This window comes from Carcharhinus amblyrhynchos, chromosome 3 (assembly GCF_965287045.1).
Source record: "Carcharhinus amblyrhynchos chromosome 3, sCarAmb.v2.hapA, whole genome shotgun sequence".
Classification (NCBI taxonomy): Eukaryota; Metazoa; Chordata; class Chondrichthyes; order Carcharhiniformes; family Carcharhinidae; genus Carcharhinus; species Carcharhinus amblyrhynchos.
Genome location: NC_137326.1, coordinates 27,891,545 through 27,910,008, shown reverse-complemented (window position 1 = coordinate 27,910,008; position 18,464 = coordinate 27,891,545). Strand labels below are relative to the sequence as shown.

General features: G+C 42.4%; 1 protein-coding gene across 2 annotated transcripts in view; it reads right to left on the bottom strand.

The window, feature by feature from the left end:
* cacna2d3a (calcium channel, voltage-dependent, alpha 2/delta subunit 3a) overlaps positions 1-18,464 on the bottom strand; it is a 776,701-nt gene that overhangs the window by 281,036 nt on the left and 477,201 nt on the right. For both annotated transcript variants that reach the window (XM_080182611.1, XM_080182617.1), the window contains exon 12: positions 12,452-12,530. In XM_080182611.1, the coding sequence (XP_080038737.1) occupies positions 12,452-12,530 (79 nt within the window). The remainder of the gene's footprint in view (positions 1-12,451; positions 12,531-18,464) is intronic.

The following is an 18,464-nucleotide window of genomic DNA, read 5'->3' as shown; positions in this document are numbered from 1 at the left end:
GTCAGTGAGATTGTTGTGCGCAACCTAGTTGCTGCATTGCACCACATTTCAATAGTGCCGTCAAAAGTATCTAATTGGTAGTAAAGCGCTTTGGAACATCCTTAAGTTGTAAAAATTTGTGTTCCTGAGCTACCGACTCTCTCCCTCTCCCTGGCAACTGTGTAATATTAACCTAATCTTTGCAATCTTGCTTTCACATGTGGTCTCAAGATGAGACTCCTACCGCATATTGCACCATCACAACCACCCATTCCCACCTCCGTAACATCATCCAACATCACCCCTTTCTCAGCTCATCTGTCACTTGGACCCTCACTCATGTCTAAACTAATTCAAACACACTCCTGGGTGGTATCCATATTCTACCCTCCATAAACTACTGCCTGGATTTTGAAGTCCTGCTCCCCTATCAATCCTGAACTCACTGACTTACATCAGATCCTGTTAAGGCAATATCTTGTTTCTAAAATTCTGAACCATGTTTTCAAATCCTTTCATGGTCTTATCCATCTCTGTAAACTCCTCCAACCTCAGAACCCTTTTTATGTACTCTCCTCTAATGTGATCTCTTTTGCATTCCCACTTTTAAGTGCCCTCCCATTGGTGGTCAGGCCTTCAGTTGCTTAGCCCCAAACAATGGAATTTCCTCTCTAAGCCTCTCCACTCCTCTCCCTCACTTTCCTCCTTTAAGAAACATTTTAAATCATACCTCTGTGACCTGTGCCCCTCCTTATGCTACTTAATTGTGTACCAGAACTGTGTACAGTTCTGGTCACCCTATTATACAAAGGATATTATTAAACTAGAAAGAGTGCAGAAGAGATTTACCAGGATGCTACCGGGACTTGATGATTTGAGTTATAAGGAGAGGCTGGATGGATTGGGACTTTTTTCTCTGGAACGTAGAAGGCTGAGGGGTGATCTTATAGAGGTCTATAAAATAATGAAGGGCGTAGATCAGCTAGTCAATATCTTTTCCCAAAAGGAGGGGAGTCTAAAACTAGAGGGCATAGGTCTAAGATGAGAGGGAAGAGATACAAAAGGGTTCAGAGGGGCAATTTTTTCACACAGAGGGTGGTGAGTGTTGCCAGAAGTAGTAGTAGAAGCGCGTACAATTTTGTCTTTTAAAAAGCATTTAGACAGTTACATAGGTAAGATGGGTATAGAGGAATATGCAGGCAATTGGGACTACCTTAAGGGGTTTAAAAAAAAGAGTGGTGTTGACAAATTGGGCCAAAGAACCTGTTTCCATGCGGTAAAACTTTATGATTCTAAACTATTAACCATCAGGCCTTATGGGCAGAATTTTATGACCTCTCTTGGGTGTGGCTCATAAAATCCCACCAGAGGCCAATGGAGAATTCCATTCTGCAAGCCTCGCCCACCTTGGAATTGGAACGGGTGAGGCAGTAAGATTCCAGTCTACATCTCCTGACATGGATCAGTGTCATAAATTGTTTTATAATGTTCCTGCGATGCCCATGGGGAAACTTCATTAAATTAAAGGCATATTTAATAAATAAAAGTTGTTGTTAATTCTTAATAGTCATGAAAGAAGAAACAATGGTGATGGAATTGGTTTTGAGTAATGTTGCAAAGTTGACAATGACAAATTAGTAGTCTGTTTTACACTTTGCTTTATTTTATTTTTCATTGGTCCGTGGAAGACCCTGGGATAGAAAGTTATGCAGCATGCAAAATGTTCTTATGATACAAGAACAAATAATAAAGAAAATTATAGTACAGGAACAGGCCCTTTGGCCTTCCAAGCCTGCACTGACTATGCTGCCCCGAGCATTATTGCATAGATTTTGCAGACAGTCAAGGCTAATTATACCCTCAATGTTTTTGGTGCCCCAATCCTGAAATGGTTTCAATCTCAAGTTTGCAAATCTGTAGAGCATTACCTTTATCAGTACATTACAACTACTTCAATTATAATCTGATTAGCTTATTCCTTGAGCCCCGTGAAACTAATGCATTCACAGATGAAGCAGAGAGCTTGTTGTAATGTCATTTTAAGTGTGATGTCCCTTTAAGAATCTCAGTAAGCAGATGAACCTGATGTACTTGGATGTCATCATGTAACCAGGAGCCATATTCTCTCTCTGCATTGTTGTACCATTGGGTCTAGACAGCAGGATGTGTCTGGAGATTGCTCTAGTGCTTGTACTGATTTAGCTGTAAATAAACCCCACTAAGATCCTCAAGCAAATAGAAACCACATACCTTATTTCTGTTACAATTAGATACCACAAGAATATTACCACAGAGATTAACGAAAATTATTGGTAAATTTATATACTGAATTTAGCATTGAATAAATGTAATCTTGGTCTTCAGAGAAAGCACTGCATTAAATAATATATTGTTACATATTTGTAAAAAATGATTTTAAGATGGGAAATTTTGTAGTTTTGCAATTGAAACAACTTTAATCATTTTTCACTTTCGTTTCACCTTTCTTCGTTCTAAAATCTGCCGTGTAGAAACACTAAAAAACTGCAACCGTCGGTAAGAAGCATTCATGGAGAAAATCATTGTGAGAACACTGATGTTAGGGCTGTTGACCTCTGTGAGTGCAATGTGCTTTGGACCAGACAATCTCTGTCTAAACGGCAGTGAAGGTAGTCATCTGGAACTCACATTAGCTTTTAGTATAATTTTACACTTATAATTGATCTTTAACACTGAATTTTGTAGTGCCAAGCAAGTTGGTTGGCAGGCATATACAAAAATAAATAGCCTGATGTTAATGCTACTATAAATGTACTCGATACTAGCGAACAGAATTTTTTGTTTGGTGCATAATCAGAGTTAGAGTAGTGCCTAAAATGGAAATCAATCTTCATTATTACTGCTAAGCAGTGTGTTCGAACACTAGGTTCTCATTTTTTTTCACACTAGGCACAATAGAAAATTCTGGTGTTAACATAAATATGATAAGACCTTTGTTCTTTTGGTACCTTTTTAGTTTTCTTCATAGCTATCTTTCTTTTACTTAATTTTATTTTTGCTTTCTCTTTTGCTTTGGTTTGTTTCACTCACATCTATTTGTTTTCTTCTTCACTTGCTTTCTCCTTCACCTGTGTCTCTCCCCTCTTTCACTTCTGTTCTCTTTCACTTATGCCTCTTCTATTCCTCCAGTCCTATTCCTTTATCTTTTTTCATAACAATAGCTGGTAATTAATGCAGATGCCCCATCCACTGGCTGAAAGGTTGGGGGCTGGTTTACCCCATGATAAGTTGAAGTCACGACTTGATTGCATGGTCATCAGGCAATTAGTTGCCAAAGGTTGTGGCTTTTGCTTCTGTGGGAGGGTGTCCCACTTCCGAGAGCTGCTGGTTAATCAGATGCCCTGCAGCCCTTCAATCCCAAAGCACCACCGAGGGCAGCAGCCAACACTGGGTTTACAGGCTGAACCAATCAGGAACAATGCTGGAAGTTAACACAAAAGCTAAAAGGCTGGTGTTGCCAGGGACAGTCAGGTATACTTTGGAGGCGGTGGAGGGTAGTTCTAAACAAGAGTAGGTGACACTTTCTACTGGGGGACTGTTCATTCAGCCAGGGGAACCCAAACAAGAAGGGCCACATGCCCAAGCCCACAACCAGGCCATCAAGGTATAGGTAGCAACCTTATTACATTGCATGCCTCCCCCACACTCCGCATCTCTCCACCACTAGTCAAATACAAATGGTAATAGGAAGCGGTCCGTAAGTTGCCATTAATTGGCCAACTAAGGGCCTCAGTTGGCCAATGAATGGATGGACTGCCTGACACTTCCCCTGCTGTTGATAAAATTCCAGTGATGGCTAGGTAGGAGACAAGCATAGCCCTTCCCACCATCCCACCTGAGTTCACCCCTGAATGCCCACACATTCAGCAGCAGAAATGAACACCCATTATTTAAAAGCAGCATCAACCAATTGGTTTATTTCTATTGCCTCTAGTTGAGATTGTAGAAGCAATTTGTAATTTCTGGAATTCATTAAGTTGCTCAGTAGCATGTGTTGAAGAGTGTGTTCATTGCTAAGTGCATTAAAGGATACATTAAAGGCTATGGCCCCCAATGATAGCCTGGCTCTGGCGCTAAAGATATGTGTCCTTGAACCATCCACACCTCTAGCCAAGCTGTTCCAGTACAGCTACAAAACTGGCATCGACTCAACAAATAGAAAATTGCTGAGGTGTGTCCTAACCACCAAAAACAGAAAAATCCAAATCTCTCTATTCTTCATCATCAGCAAATTGATGGGAGAGGTCACCAACAATGTTATTAAGTTGCATTTACTTAGCAATGATCTGCTCATTGATGCTCAGTTTGGGTTCCACCATAACCACATCTCATTATAGCTTTGGTTTAAAGGGACCAAAAGAGCTGAATTCAAGAGGTGAGATGAAAATGAATGCTTTTGGCATCATGGCAGCATTTGGAACTAAACAGCCCTAGCAAAACTGAAGTCAATGAGTTGACAGGAGTCACACCTAGAACAAAGGATGATGATCATGGTTGTTGAAGGGCAATCATCGCAACCCTTAACCTTAGAACATTGCTGCAAGGATTTGTCTAGGTAATGTCCTAGGCTCAGTCATTTTAAGCTGTTTCATCAATCATCATCCCTCCACCATAAGGCTGGAAGTGAGGATGTTCAGTGGCATTCGCACAATATTCAGTTCCATTCACTATTTCACCGAAATTGCAGCAGTCCATGTCCACATCCAAGCAAGACTTGGACAATTCATAGGCTTCAGCTGATAAACAGCAAGTAACATTTGTGCCATACAAGTGCTACACAATGACCATCTTCAACAAGAAAGAGCCTAACCACCTCCCTCTGAAATTCAATGGCATTACCATCATTCAAACTCTCACCCTCCAAAGGGTCATCCTTGACCAGAAACATAACTGTAACAAATACTGTGGATATTACCATAGGTCAGATATTCTGTGAAAAATGACTCATCCGCTGAATCCTTGAATCCTTTCTATCATCCATGTGACACAAGTTAGGCATGGAACGGAATATTGCCTGCTTGCCTGGATAATGTGGCTCCAATAACACCCAGGAAGCTCGATACTATCCAGGACAAAGCAACCCATTTGACTGGAACATCATCCATCACATAAAACATTCTCTCCCTCAGCCACTGGCGTAAATGGCTGCCATCTATAACATCTTCAAGATCCCCTTCACTGGCACCAAATAAACCTAATCTAAAAAGTCAAAGGCAGCAGATTTTTAAAAACTCCATCTCCTGTGAGTTCCATCCAAGTTATGCACCATATCAACTTGGAATTATATCACTATTTCTTCTTTGTTGCTGGATCAAAATTCTAAGACTGCCTAACCCATATCCCTTTGGGTGAGTGAAATAGACATTGATCATATGGATTGCAATGGCTCACAAAGGTACCTCACTTTCCAAAGGCACTAGGGACAGTCAATAAATGCTAGCCTTTCTGTTGATGCCCACATCCTATGAATGAATAAATTTTAAAAATTTAACACCCCCTCCCCCACCACCTGTTCCCTCAGTGTCCATTATTCCTTGCGTCCAAACATTTTGAGTGCAAATGTCAGCAAAACATTTGTACAATTTAATTGAAGAGGAATTCCACCTCAGTGTGTTTATATCTCAATCTCTGATGCTTTATGGTTTTAAACAAATTCAACATATCAGAGCTGGTGCCGGACTGTGGCAACTAGGGGAATTTCACAGGAACTTCATTGCAGTGTTAATGTAAGCCTTACTTCTGACTAATAAATTAACTTTGACTTGACCTTGATGCCCCAACTGGGCACTTGGACTTAGAAACAATGCTTCTTGGGTGTGCTGCTGGGAGAAGCATGGCTTCTCTATGTAGCTTATTGGATGGAATGTTGGCAATGATGCAGCAGAGGTGGGGAGTTGGGGGAAATTTCATCAAGTTTGATGTTCCCAGTGGGATAACCGGAAATGTGCATCACTTGCGCTAAGTTGCGTTTTCCTATTTCCCAAGTGATTACAGTTGAAATTTAAATCACTAGTGGTGTTGCATGGGAGGCACACAAGATCACATGGAGTAGGAAGCTGACAATGCAGTAGGTATGGGGAGGTTATAAAAGAGCCTCCTGGAGAAACAGCGAGGCTCTGAATCACAGCCAAAGCTTTCCTGACCAACTCCATTAACATAAGACTTGAGAGCACAAAGGTGTTTGAAAATTAAATTTCATTTGTAAGTATTTCACGTCATTGGTTTCACTTTAGTCATCTGTGCATCATTGTTATTTGGTGAGACTAGCTTAGTCAGAGAGCTAACTGTGCTGGAACACTTCATGGTTGGCACTCATTCATGGTACAACAGAGTTAGGGCATTTCCATTATTATGGAAGAAATCACGTTGTTTTTTCTCTTGTTCATTCTTTACTAACTGCATATTCATGTTAGTGTCCAGTGTTAGTGTCTATCACTCTCACTGAGGATAATTGGAATGGTGTAGGTGAATGAGAAGGAATCTGCCAGCCAGCACCTGAGATGGACAGACATTTGGACAGTAATGACACTACCCTACAGACTCCTCATTTTCTTACCTTGACTGACAGTTCCCAACACCCCCCTGCCCCTCCATCGCACCCAGATCTCCAAGCACTTTCCACTTCATTCTTCCATGCCCCTAATCCTCACTCCTTGACCACTAACTCACCCTTGCTGGTTCTGAGCCTCTGTGCAAACTACCATCCTCCTGACTACACTCTATTGTTCTGTAGAACGGAACAAGGAAAACCGCTGACTTTCTGGCACACGGCACCTTTACAAAAAATAGGTGAACTGAGTGCCAGAAGAGTCTTGTGAATGCTGCAAATTTATCTTGAAGGTCAGATATAGTTAATAAAAGGTTCACTGCTAATGAGCATTCATGGTATTACAAATCTGAACACACTGCAGGCTGGCGTGAGGCTTGACACACCACTAACACACTGCTGACTTTATCTCTGCATCTCAACCCATTGTTGGAAAATTGAGATTTTGCATCCCACCTACTTAAATCCACACAGCATTTCCTGCTCTTGTGGGCTCCATAGAATCCCTCCCTGATTTCTGATAATCATAATGCAAACTCAGCTGCAGAGCACAATCAGGAAATATACTGCTGCAAGCCCCAACCTTTTCCGGGTTCCACGGAACTCCATAATATATAATCCAATGTCAAAAATCAGAAATGATAACATCTTTCATCTATTGGGTATTGCTGATCTACTGCATCCACTGCTCTTTGTCACTCATCAGAATTGAGGTCTGTTGATTTCATAATCTGAAGAGCAATGGCTCATTCCAGTGACTGATCAACCCATACTGCTTTTAGATTTTGCAGAACATTGTGTGATCAATTTCAGGCCCTTTGATAGAAAATATAGAAACTAAAACAAACTCACAAACTAAAACGGAAAGTGCAGTTTTACTTTCAACTTGTCTTGTTCCCTAATCAGATCTAGTGCTGCATAAATCATGTTGGCGATATTGTATTTGAGTATGATGGTAGGCTTTCATCTAAGAAACAGGTTTTATGTCTGTAAGATTAACTTTATTTTGGCACTTACATAGTCTGCCCAAACATAATTAACCCACAAGTCAATGTAATGCAAGACCTGAGGTTTGTCGGTGATTTGTGTATTGGGACTTATCATTACAGAAAGCATTTTCAGGGTGAAGACAATCACAGCAGTTTTATCTGTACAGTTAGCTTGGAGTAAATTAAAGTCATGCACTGGGATAATTCATCAATTTAACCACTTTACTGTTAAAAACATTGTAACAGGGATATTCAGTGTGACAGATAATGCACGATAAATTTGTTGCTTGGTTATTCTATGCATGAGTTTCTTGTGTCGTTCGTGTTGATTAGTGCATGATTCACTGACCTATTCTTTAAGTAAACCATAAAAGAAACACAATGAGAAGAGACCATTATGCCAGCAGGTCTATTATTTTCATAGTTTGTATAAAATCCATTTTACCATGAATTTACCCTCACCATTTAATGTAATTGAAGGAAGATTCTACAAAGTTTCTCCATTCCTCTCCTGGGTAAACCAAGTGAAACTTTGGAAATAATGGGCAAAATCTTGCCAAAAAATTGCAGAGTTTTTGTCCTTGTGTGAAAAACAGAGTGATTCCTGCCAACGGTTCTGGCATGGTTTTGGGCCAAATTTAATAATAATCTTTATGCCTACATGTATCATGCCACTCCTGTTCCTTCTGATTCACCTGCTCTGCAATGAATTCATTGCTACAAGCACTGGGGAGCTGCATATAATTGGCTCCTCAGCACTTGTTCCACAACGACTGGTGGGAACTGCAGGCACGAAGACAGTGCCACACTTCTCAGAGAGGGGCTGGATGGAGTTGAGCAGAGGTGGGCTGCACTCTACCCCCATTCCACGAGACGCTTTCCAGCAGGTTCACCATCCCTAGCTGGGATGCAGTGGCAGCCCTGGTCAGTGTAAGCACACTGTAGAAGAGGTCAGGGCAGCAGTGTTGGAAGAAGATGAATGATCTCCTTCACTCAGCCAGAATAAGTGAACCAATCATCGTCTCTCATTGGACCCCCTCGCACCCCCAGCCCTTTCTCTCACTCAGTTACCTTGGCCTTTGCCAACACCTGGCACTGGATTCCCCCTCCCTCCCACAATCACCATGTTCCCCCAATAACTGCTATGCTCCTCACTCTCCAACTCCTACCCAAGCTCCATGCCTACCACACCTCATCACTATCTTAAATATCAACATTCCCACCGACACTCGCCCTATCAAACGCAACCATAATAGGTGTCAGTGGGCACAGCCAGCCAGAGTCATGCCCAAGCTGAGAACCCTCACACGTTTTGAGTAGCAAGCTCTCACGCTGGCTCGGAAGGGGGAAGAGTGTACACTTGCTGCTGGTGATGTGGGGGCAGCAGTTAAACGTGAGAATCCTCAACACATATGCTGTCATTTCTCAAGTCTCAAGTGAGTAATTATCTCTCCATATCTCCTGTAATGACCCTTCTCTTGCAGGCAGAACAGGCTGGACCACCTTCACAGCCCCTAGATCCAATGGACTCCAGCAGTTCAGAGGGGGACTTCTCCCACCCAACCAGTGAAGGAGCATTGCAGCGGTCACCCGCACCTGGCACCAGCGCAGACACTCACACCTTGCTGGGTCCAGAAGTAGACAGGCTTCTGGATCACTCACTGGTGAGCACCTCACAGCTGAAGATCCACTGCAGCTGCAGGCAGGGACATCCCAGGGAACCAGCACTCAGAGGGATGTTGAAGCCCAGGACTCTGCTGGGCCCCGTGCTGATGATGTGCCCCCGGGTGCTGGAACTGCAAAGTATCTGGAAGGGATAATGGGTGCCCTCCTCGGAGCGCAAGGCCAATTTGAGAAATCCCATCACCTTCTATCTGAACAGGTGGTGCAGGGCAACAAGGCCAACACTGTGAGGGTGGTGTCTGCAGTAGAGACCTTGGTGCAGGACGTGCGTGGCATCTTCCATGACAAAAGATGTCTGCACCATGGCTCAGTGGGGAGCTCCATTTTGCAGAGCTTTGACTGCATGGTGCTGGCACTGGTGAGAATCCATAAATATCAGTGCCAGATGTTTCTGGATCTCATTCCAGCTACCCCTCCAGAGCACAGGGGCTCCCCGGGAACACAAAGAGGATCGACAAGTGTACAGACCGGTGCCCTCCAACCAGGGGAGCTTGGGCATCTCCAGCCAATCTGACAGCCCTCCTCCCTCTGAGAAACACACCTCCATCCCGACACCGAGGAGAGAAGCAGTCAAACAGGCTTGGACCCTCAACGTCCTGGTTCCCCAATGGACTCCCACTAAGGTCATCCCAGACAAAAGGGTGTGGAAATCAGCATGCTGTCTCAACCTCAGCTGTGAATCCCACCTAGACATAGTTGGAGGGTGAGGAAGATTAAGAAACCATAACCACTTAGTAGGCACCAGTGAATATAGGCACAAGGGTAGATGGCTCACCATTATATTGAATGTTTTGCATTAAATGTCACTTTGTTGACCCACAGAGCCTCCACCCTGACTATTCTTGCCACAGAGCTCGAGGAACCACTGTGCTCAACCAGGCCTCATCCCTGTGGAGTGTGAGAATGGCAAAGCTGTGTCCCTCCCACACCAGTGATGCAGGAACGAGGCGCTGTCGCTGGCCATCCCAACCTCACCCCAGATCCCATCCCCCAACCCTCATTCAAAGAAGTGTGAACCCCCTTACCTCTCGCCATCAAAATGCATCCTTCTTATGTCTAACAGTGTTCTCCAGTGATTCCGAGACCAAGGAATGTCGAGCTGCTGCCAGGCTGCCCACCTCAACTGTAAGATGGATGTGAACATCCTGACCCCTGATGTGGGTCTGTAGTAGCTGACACATGTTTTTGAACCCTATGGTAGGTCCACTTGATGGAGGAGCATCGCTTTGTCCTCAATGCAAGTCATCATCATCCTCCCACAGAGTCCAGCCAATAACTTCAGCACTTTGCCCATGACACTTGGCAACAGCATGGGAGCATGCTGCTGGCACCATATAACGAGTGAGATGTCTGTCCCCATGGTGGGGGAGCTGGTCACTCCCTAGTCCTGCTCGTCCCTGAAGCAAGACACTATGAGGCCAACCTAGCACGTCAGCCCAGTCAGGCCCTGGTCACTGCTGCCTGCATACTGGCCTTCACAACCCCATTAAAGCAAGGAGTGCCCCGACATGAAGGGAAGGTAAGGTCTGCAAATGATCTGTCCAAGCCTCTTGCCCCTGAAATTTGGAGCTCTCCTGAGACTCCCACCCCCAGCCCCAAGTTTCACTGATCTGTACTCTCCCATGTGTTTTCCCAGAGCAATACATACTGTGAAGGGCACTGGCTGTCTGATGCCCACCTCTGAATGCCCCTTGGAGGTGAAGGTGCCGAGCTCATGCTTATATACAGCTGTTGTACATGTTGCTGGTGTGATGTCTCGCAGGCGCCTGGTGAGTATCCTGTGGTGGACGGGAGAAGTCCCAGAGACAGTGCTGGCTAATGACATGCTAATGTATTAAAATGACATGTCTCACAACATGTTTCATACCACTCCACCAGCAAGGGGTTGGTAACATCAGAACTCAGAAACTCGCCATGCAAATCAGCTTTCCGAATGTTGCCTTGATTCCATAGATGGAGATTGCAGGCTCAAAATCACCCACTAATATATCCTAGAACCTTTCTTTTTTGGAAATAAAAATTTCTACAGAGAGAGAGATTGAACAAGCATTCTATTATAACTTCAGTCAAACACCTGTATCATGTCCACGTGGATATAATTTTATCATAATATCCTTTTGTACTATCATATTTTAGTGTGACTGTTGGGCAGATAATGAGGTCCTAGTGCAAAGACACATGCTGGTCTGCATGAAAATGCAAGTTTATCTTATTGGAATATTTTATTGGTACTGCCACTGGATGACAAATTGCAGCATTCAACGTCCGGTCAAGCAGCAGCTGCTTAAGGGTTACAGGTTGCCTTTTTCGTGGTTTGGTCACGATGCCTCCTTCAAACCATTAGCTGCTGGAGAATGAAATGGTATGAGTAGAAAATAAGGGGGGCTCTGTCTGAAAGGGAAGATTACTTCGGAGGAACAAAACTGTTTTTTTTTCCATTACAGACAAAAGCATTTTTCCTGCATCGCTTTCTGTGTTTTGGTCACATTAGGAAAGGATCTTGAATTAACATTAAATTCAGAGTCATAATGAGCCTAGCCACAGGCAGTTCAGAACACATTATAGCAGGGTAAGTGAGCAGAACCATGAGCAGCCTTCTTGTGTCCTTGCCGAAAGTGAAGGGAAATGGGTGATGATGCATATCAATATAACAGGGGCTGTGCACCAAGGTGTTCGACCCTACATTTTGAGTTCTACAATTATTGTATGCTGAGCTACACGGAGAAATAACAAGTCTTGCCTGATATGATCAAAAATAAATCCTATCAAGAAGGAAATATAATAAAAATGTACAAGAAATCATTTACCACAAAAGAGCAAACCCAAATGGATTTTGCTAAGGAACAGCACATTCATGCATAATGGCCTGGATCTAATGTAATCTTTCTTTTAGTGATTTCTACTCATTTCTGGCTGTAAAATATTAGCAGATATGGTAGGAATTATCATCAGCTTTATTTGCATAAAGCTAAAACACAGTTTATTCGGCACTCTGCACAATTTGTCACAACAGTATCCAAGTTTTTAAATCACTCTTCTCCAATTCCTCACTCAGTAAAAAGCAAAGATATTATTGCCATGCACAGCTTCAAGGTGCCTCACACAACAACACAAGACTCTTATTATGAAATCAGCTCTTTTTTTTCCATTATTGCTTATCCTGACTTTAGCAAGCCTGAATCATTTGATTGCAATTTCAGTGCAAAAGACAAACCTTTATTTGCACAGGCCATCCACTTCAGATTTTCAGAAAATACTGCCTCGCGTCCGATTAGATAGGCAAATATGCGTACCTGAAAAATAGAAAATAATATCTCATTAGACTTTTGTATCTTTTAAGTTTAATTAAATGTTATGAGTTCAAGGTTTGATGGAATAATTATGTTTTGGAACTGTGTTTTTAATTCAAAGTAAATGGGGTAGTAAAGCAAGTGATCTGTTCTGTGCCGACAACAAGCTTGGGTGGTTTAGTTACAAAGGGGGCAGGGGGCCCCAGGGTGTTGCTTACTGGGAACAAAGTAAAAAATATTCACACCTGCAAACAATGGCAAAAACAGCTGTGCTGATTGTGGATGCCTCCATGTTTTGGGCAGAAAAGAGAGGCAGTGGGGAGGTTTCTCAGAGAGATGAAGCTCTGTTGATTGAGATACAACAATGTAAATAATATTTATATTTATTTGAAGATTACACCATCAAGGGCTTTATCATCTGATGCGATAATCCTCCACTTTCCTGCCTTATCGCCATAACCCTCGATTCCCTTACTGACTAAAATATCTGTCTGCCTCAGCCTTGAACATACTTAATGAATTAATGAGCATCTACAGCCCTCTGAGATAAAGAATTCCACAGATTGATTACCATCTGAGAGAAGAAATTCCTCCTCATCTTCATCTTAACTGGGCAACCTCTCATTCTGAGATTATACCCTCTGGTCCTGCATGACCCCAGAGGGGAAACAATCTCTCAGCATTTATCCTGCCAAGGCTCTTGAGATTCCTATATATTGCAATAAGGTTGCCTCACAATCTTCTAAACTCCAGTGAGTAAAGGGCCAACATTCTCTCTTTCATTTTCTTCAGTCGGGAATAAGATACAGAAGTCTGAGGTCACGTGCCAACTGACTCAAGAACAGCTTCTTCCCTGCTGCTGTCAGAGTTTTGAATGGACCTACCTTGCACTGAGTTGATCTTTCTCTACATCCTACCATGACTGTAACACTACATTCAGCACTCTCTTGTTTCCTTTCTATGAATGGTGTGCTTTGTCTGTATAGTGCACAAGAAACAATATTTTTCATTGTATACTAATACATGTGACAATAATAAATCAAATCAAATCAAATCAAAACTTACTCAACCTCTCCTCATAAGAAAATCCATCCATTCCCGGGATAAACCTAGTGAACCTTCCCTACACTGCCTCCAATGTCAATATATCTTTTTTTAGATAAGTGGACCAAAATTGTTACAATATTCCAGATGTGCTCTAATTAATGCCTTGTACAGTTTTAGCATTTTTATATTCCATTCCTTTTGAAACAACAGCCAACATTATATGTGCCTTCCATATTACCTTGCTCGAAATCTATGCAATAGTAACAGAAGAAAATTATAACCCATATAAATTCTATTAACAATTGCCATAGAACCCCTATAGTGTAGAAGGCGGCTATTCAGCCCATCGAGTCTGCAGCAACTTTCTGAAAGAGCATTCTACCCTGGCCTCACCCTGCTAATCCATCTAAACTACACAGCTTTGGACACAAAGGGGCAGTTTAGCATGGACAATCCACCTAACCTGCACATCTTTGGACTGTGGAAGGAAACTGAAGCACCTAGAGGAAACCCATGCAGACATGGGGAGAATGTGCAAACTCTACACAGTGACCCAAGGCCAGAATTAAACCCCGCTCCCTGGCATTGTGATGCTGCAGTGATAACCACTGTGCCACTGTACTGGCCTTAAATTGCAAAGGCTTTAACTGGTCTCTGTAGTTTTTACTGCAACTGTGGGGGTGTAATTTTTTAACATTGGATTGTGATTTGTTTTCTTATCACCAATAATGTGGAGATGCCAGTGTTGGACCTGGGTAGGCACAGCAAGAAGTTTCACAACACCAGGTTAAAGTCCAACAGGTTTATTTCGTATCACAAGCTTTCAGAGGGCTACTCCTTTCTCTCTGACCTGATGAAGGAGCAGTGCTCCGAAACCTATGATGCCAAACAAACCTGTTGGACTTTATCCTGGTGTTGTGAGACTTCCTACTGTATCACCAGTAAAGTTAACATATCCGAGTTAGTGGAAGTGCCACACACTAAAAGAATTACAGTAAAGATGGAATCACTTGGCTCAGCAAAGATACATTGCAGCAAATATACATGTGGCTATTTAACATTTGACAGCATTGACGTTCCAACTTCATATTCCTGGTGGGCGTATTGGAAATTTTAGTGCATATTGTGCAAGGCTCCTTGACCCTTGATTTACACTTTCAATATACATTCATTTCGATATACAAGGAGTTTATCTACAAGACTCCTCACGTAGACTCCTCACGGTAGCACAATGGTTAACGCTGTCGCCTCACATCACCAGGGACCTGGGTTTGATTCCAGCCTTGGATGACTGTCAGTATGGAGTTTGCACGTTCTCCCTATGTCTGCATCGATTTCCTCTGGTTTCTTCCCACAGTCCAAAGATGTGCTGGTTAGGAGGATAGGCCATGCTGAATTGCCTCTTAGTTGTCCAAAGATGTGTAGGTTAGGTGGATTAGCAGGGTAAAGACATGCGGCTATGGGGATAGGGCCTGGGTAAGATTTTAAAAAAATGGGTCAGTGCAGACTTGATGGGCTGAATGGCCTCCTTCTGCACTGTAGGGATTCTATGATAAACATGTTGGATGTTTGATGTAGCAAGAATCGTAAGACTCAAAATAAAATAGTAAATATGGCTCGGTTCTCTACCATACGCAATATATTACAAAGACCAGCTGAGGCCTCCTGAAATTTGTTGCATCTGGAACTGTCCGTGAAACACCATGGAAATTACTTTTGTATGATTCAGATATATATTGGGAGATACAGAGAGGACAATCAAACGGGATCAGCATCCAATCTGCGCTTCTCTAAGTGTGAATGTTGGACTCTGGAATCTTTAAAGTATAAATTAGTGCATTTGGTTTGAATTCAGAACTCTGCTAAAATTTTAAATTTAAAGTAGCTTCAAACAGGCTTGTGAAGACTTCCGACTATTGATTCTGATGTATGCTTTAAGTTTGTCAATTTTTAAAATGTTTTCATTAAAATAATTTAGTTGAATTTCTGAAACATGAATCTAACTGTTGTGCGTATTTAGCCGAATATAGTGTTAACATTTTTGAATTCAACTTGAAGGAAATGAAATGCTTGACAGAAAAATTCTATTTCTTGATCAACAACAACTTGCATTTATACAATACTTTTAATGCAGAAAATATCCCCAGTGTTTTACACAAGCATGGGGAAAATTCAGTCGATAATTTGGCATATGTCATGAACATAGCCCAGTCCATTGCGCAAACCAGCCTCCTATCCATTGACTCTGTCTACACTTCCCACTGCCTCAGCAAAGCAGCCAGCATAATTAAGGACCGCAAGTGTCCTGGACGTTCCTGCTTCCACCTTCTTTCGTTGGGAAAAAATACAGAAGTCTAAGGTCACGTACCAACCGACTCAAGAACAACTTCTTCCTGCTGCTATCAGTCTTTTGAATGGACCTATCTTGCATTAAGTTGATCTTTTCCTGCACCCTAGCTATGATTATAACGCTGCATCCTGCAGTCTCTTGTTTCTTCTCTATGAACGGTATGCTTTGTCTGTATAGTGCGCAAGAGACAATACTTTTCACTGTATACAAATACATGTGACAATAATAAATCAAATCAAATATATCATCATTAAATCTCAATAATCAAATAATAATATTTAATAATATTTTATAATATCAAATATTTAAATATCAAATATTTGATAATATCAAATAATAAAAAGCTGCATAATAATGTCAAGGCATATTGAGGTAGATTTTCTGTGATGGTAACAGATCAAGTGGGAGAACAGAGTAGGATTTGAAATAGGGAATGAATAAGACCATTAAATCTTTTAGAGTCTAACCTACTTAAAAAATTATAATGAGCTCATTGGACCTGGCGCTGGCTGCTGAGTAAGAGGACATGGTAAATTGCATGGCAGCAGAACTTAACAGTCTCATTTAAGCTTACAACATCCAAAGATCAGTTCATATCCAGATGGCACAAAATATAAAGAAACGCAAACAAAAGGAGGACTCTGAAATTACGGGGTTGATTTTGAGATTGTGGATTTCATTGACAGGAGGTGAATGGGTCAATCCGCCTACCCTGCTGATGAAAGTGGCTGCAGGCACAAGTCACATCTACAATTGAACCTCGTTCCATTGGTAAGCCATTTGTTCTGTTGGAGTAGCTAAATGATTAGAGGGATTAGGAAGTTTGGTGGTCCCATGGCAGATCCAGGAAAGAAGGTGGTGTGCAGTCCTGGGGGCTTGTCTGTGAAAGGTCAGGTACCAGAATCTACAGTGACCCCTTAAGAACTTCTAGTTAGACACTCTACACCAAATCCCAATGGGTGGAACGTACATGTTGCATGTTCTTCTCATTGAAAAAGTTGAATCTCGGTCCATTGAAATTATTGGACACTGGTTATCAGTGAATGAAACTCCTTCCTGTTCCCAGCAGGAACTTGGTTTCTCTTTCTAAACTCCTGCCTACATGCTGCCAACATGGGCATTAGCAGGTGTGTCATGAGAAGTGCTGTATCATTGATCTCATTGCAGTATCATTATGATCTTACTTGATTGTGGGGGGAGGAGGGGGGAGGGAAATGAATGAAATTCTTCCCCTGTGGCTTGCAATGAAAGGATCGCACTCATTACTGCCCTACTGATCTAGAGAGACCTGTCAGCAGGCAGTTGGCCTGTGGTGCCCGCTGATTTTCTTGGCAAACTGGCCTGAATGTCATAACACTTCACCCATCAAATAATACTATTGGACTTTCAAATAATTCCAAATTGTCCTGCCGAATGGCCTAAAGCAAACTTTCAAATCCATAATGACCCCTTTACATGTTTTCCCCACCTGTACCACTTCCCAATTCCACTGAACTTGAATAAATGTTTCAGTTATAGTGCACTTCCCAATTATATTGCGAACTATGTTTTTAATTCATAGAGGCATTCTGATTATGCACAAATACCAAAAAACTGAGCAAAAGCCAACAGTTCTGCAGATTGACTTCTCCCTTCCGGATCAGGTTGGTCCTCCACTGATCACAGTAAAAAGTCTGACAACACCAGGTTTTAGTCCAACCTATTTATTTGATGTATATTATCAAATAAATCGGTTGGACTAAAACCTGGTGTTGTCAGACTTTTTACTGTGTTTACGCCAGTCCAACGCCGGCATTCCCACATCACCTCCACTGATCGCCAGTTGGCTGATGGCATATCTTTACGATGGTGACGTTGTTCAACGTGCAGCTGATGACAATGAATCTTGACACCTAACACCCACCTGACCAAGTAGTGCAAGGCACTGCCAGTGCCGGAGTGCTTCAGGCATGGAAAGCATTATTTCAGCATACTAATAGCCTGCTTTATTATATTCTGTGTGGCAGTATGCCTTTTATTGATGAATGTTGCCCATGTGCTTTAGCTTTGCATACTGTGGCTGTGAGCCAAATGATTAGCAGATAGCCTTTGTCACACACAATTGTTTGAATGTAGAATGCACAGCAGTCTGCCGCAGATTGAAGACACCAGGGCTGCTGTCAGGATACTGGGCATTTGACCTGCATGGTTCACTGCTTATGGCTGCACACCAACTAGAGGTTAGAAAACTCAATCTCTCTTGCTTGTGGCACACTGCAGAGTTGACATGCGGTGTCCACTAAGCTACATGTATGCAGTTAATGGTACCATGCACCATAAAGAAGACCGCAGTCTTGCCGCGGCTGCATGCTAATTCTCACTGGTAAGAAAGGACAAAATATAGTTGGCTGTCTTTGACTAGACAGCTTCAGTGTCCTCCTTATCCGACAGCGGATGGCAAACTATGAAATGAGGTGAGCTCGGGTGTGAGGTGAGTCGCACAATCAGTGCCCACCTCTGTGCCAGTTCCTCCTTCACCAAGGCCCAAAAATTGCCATGGG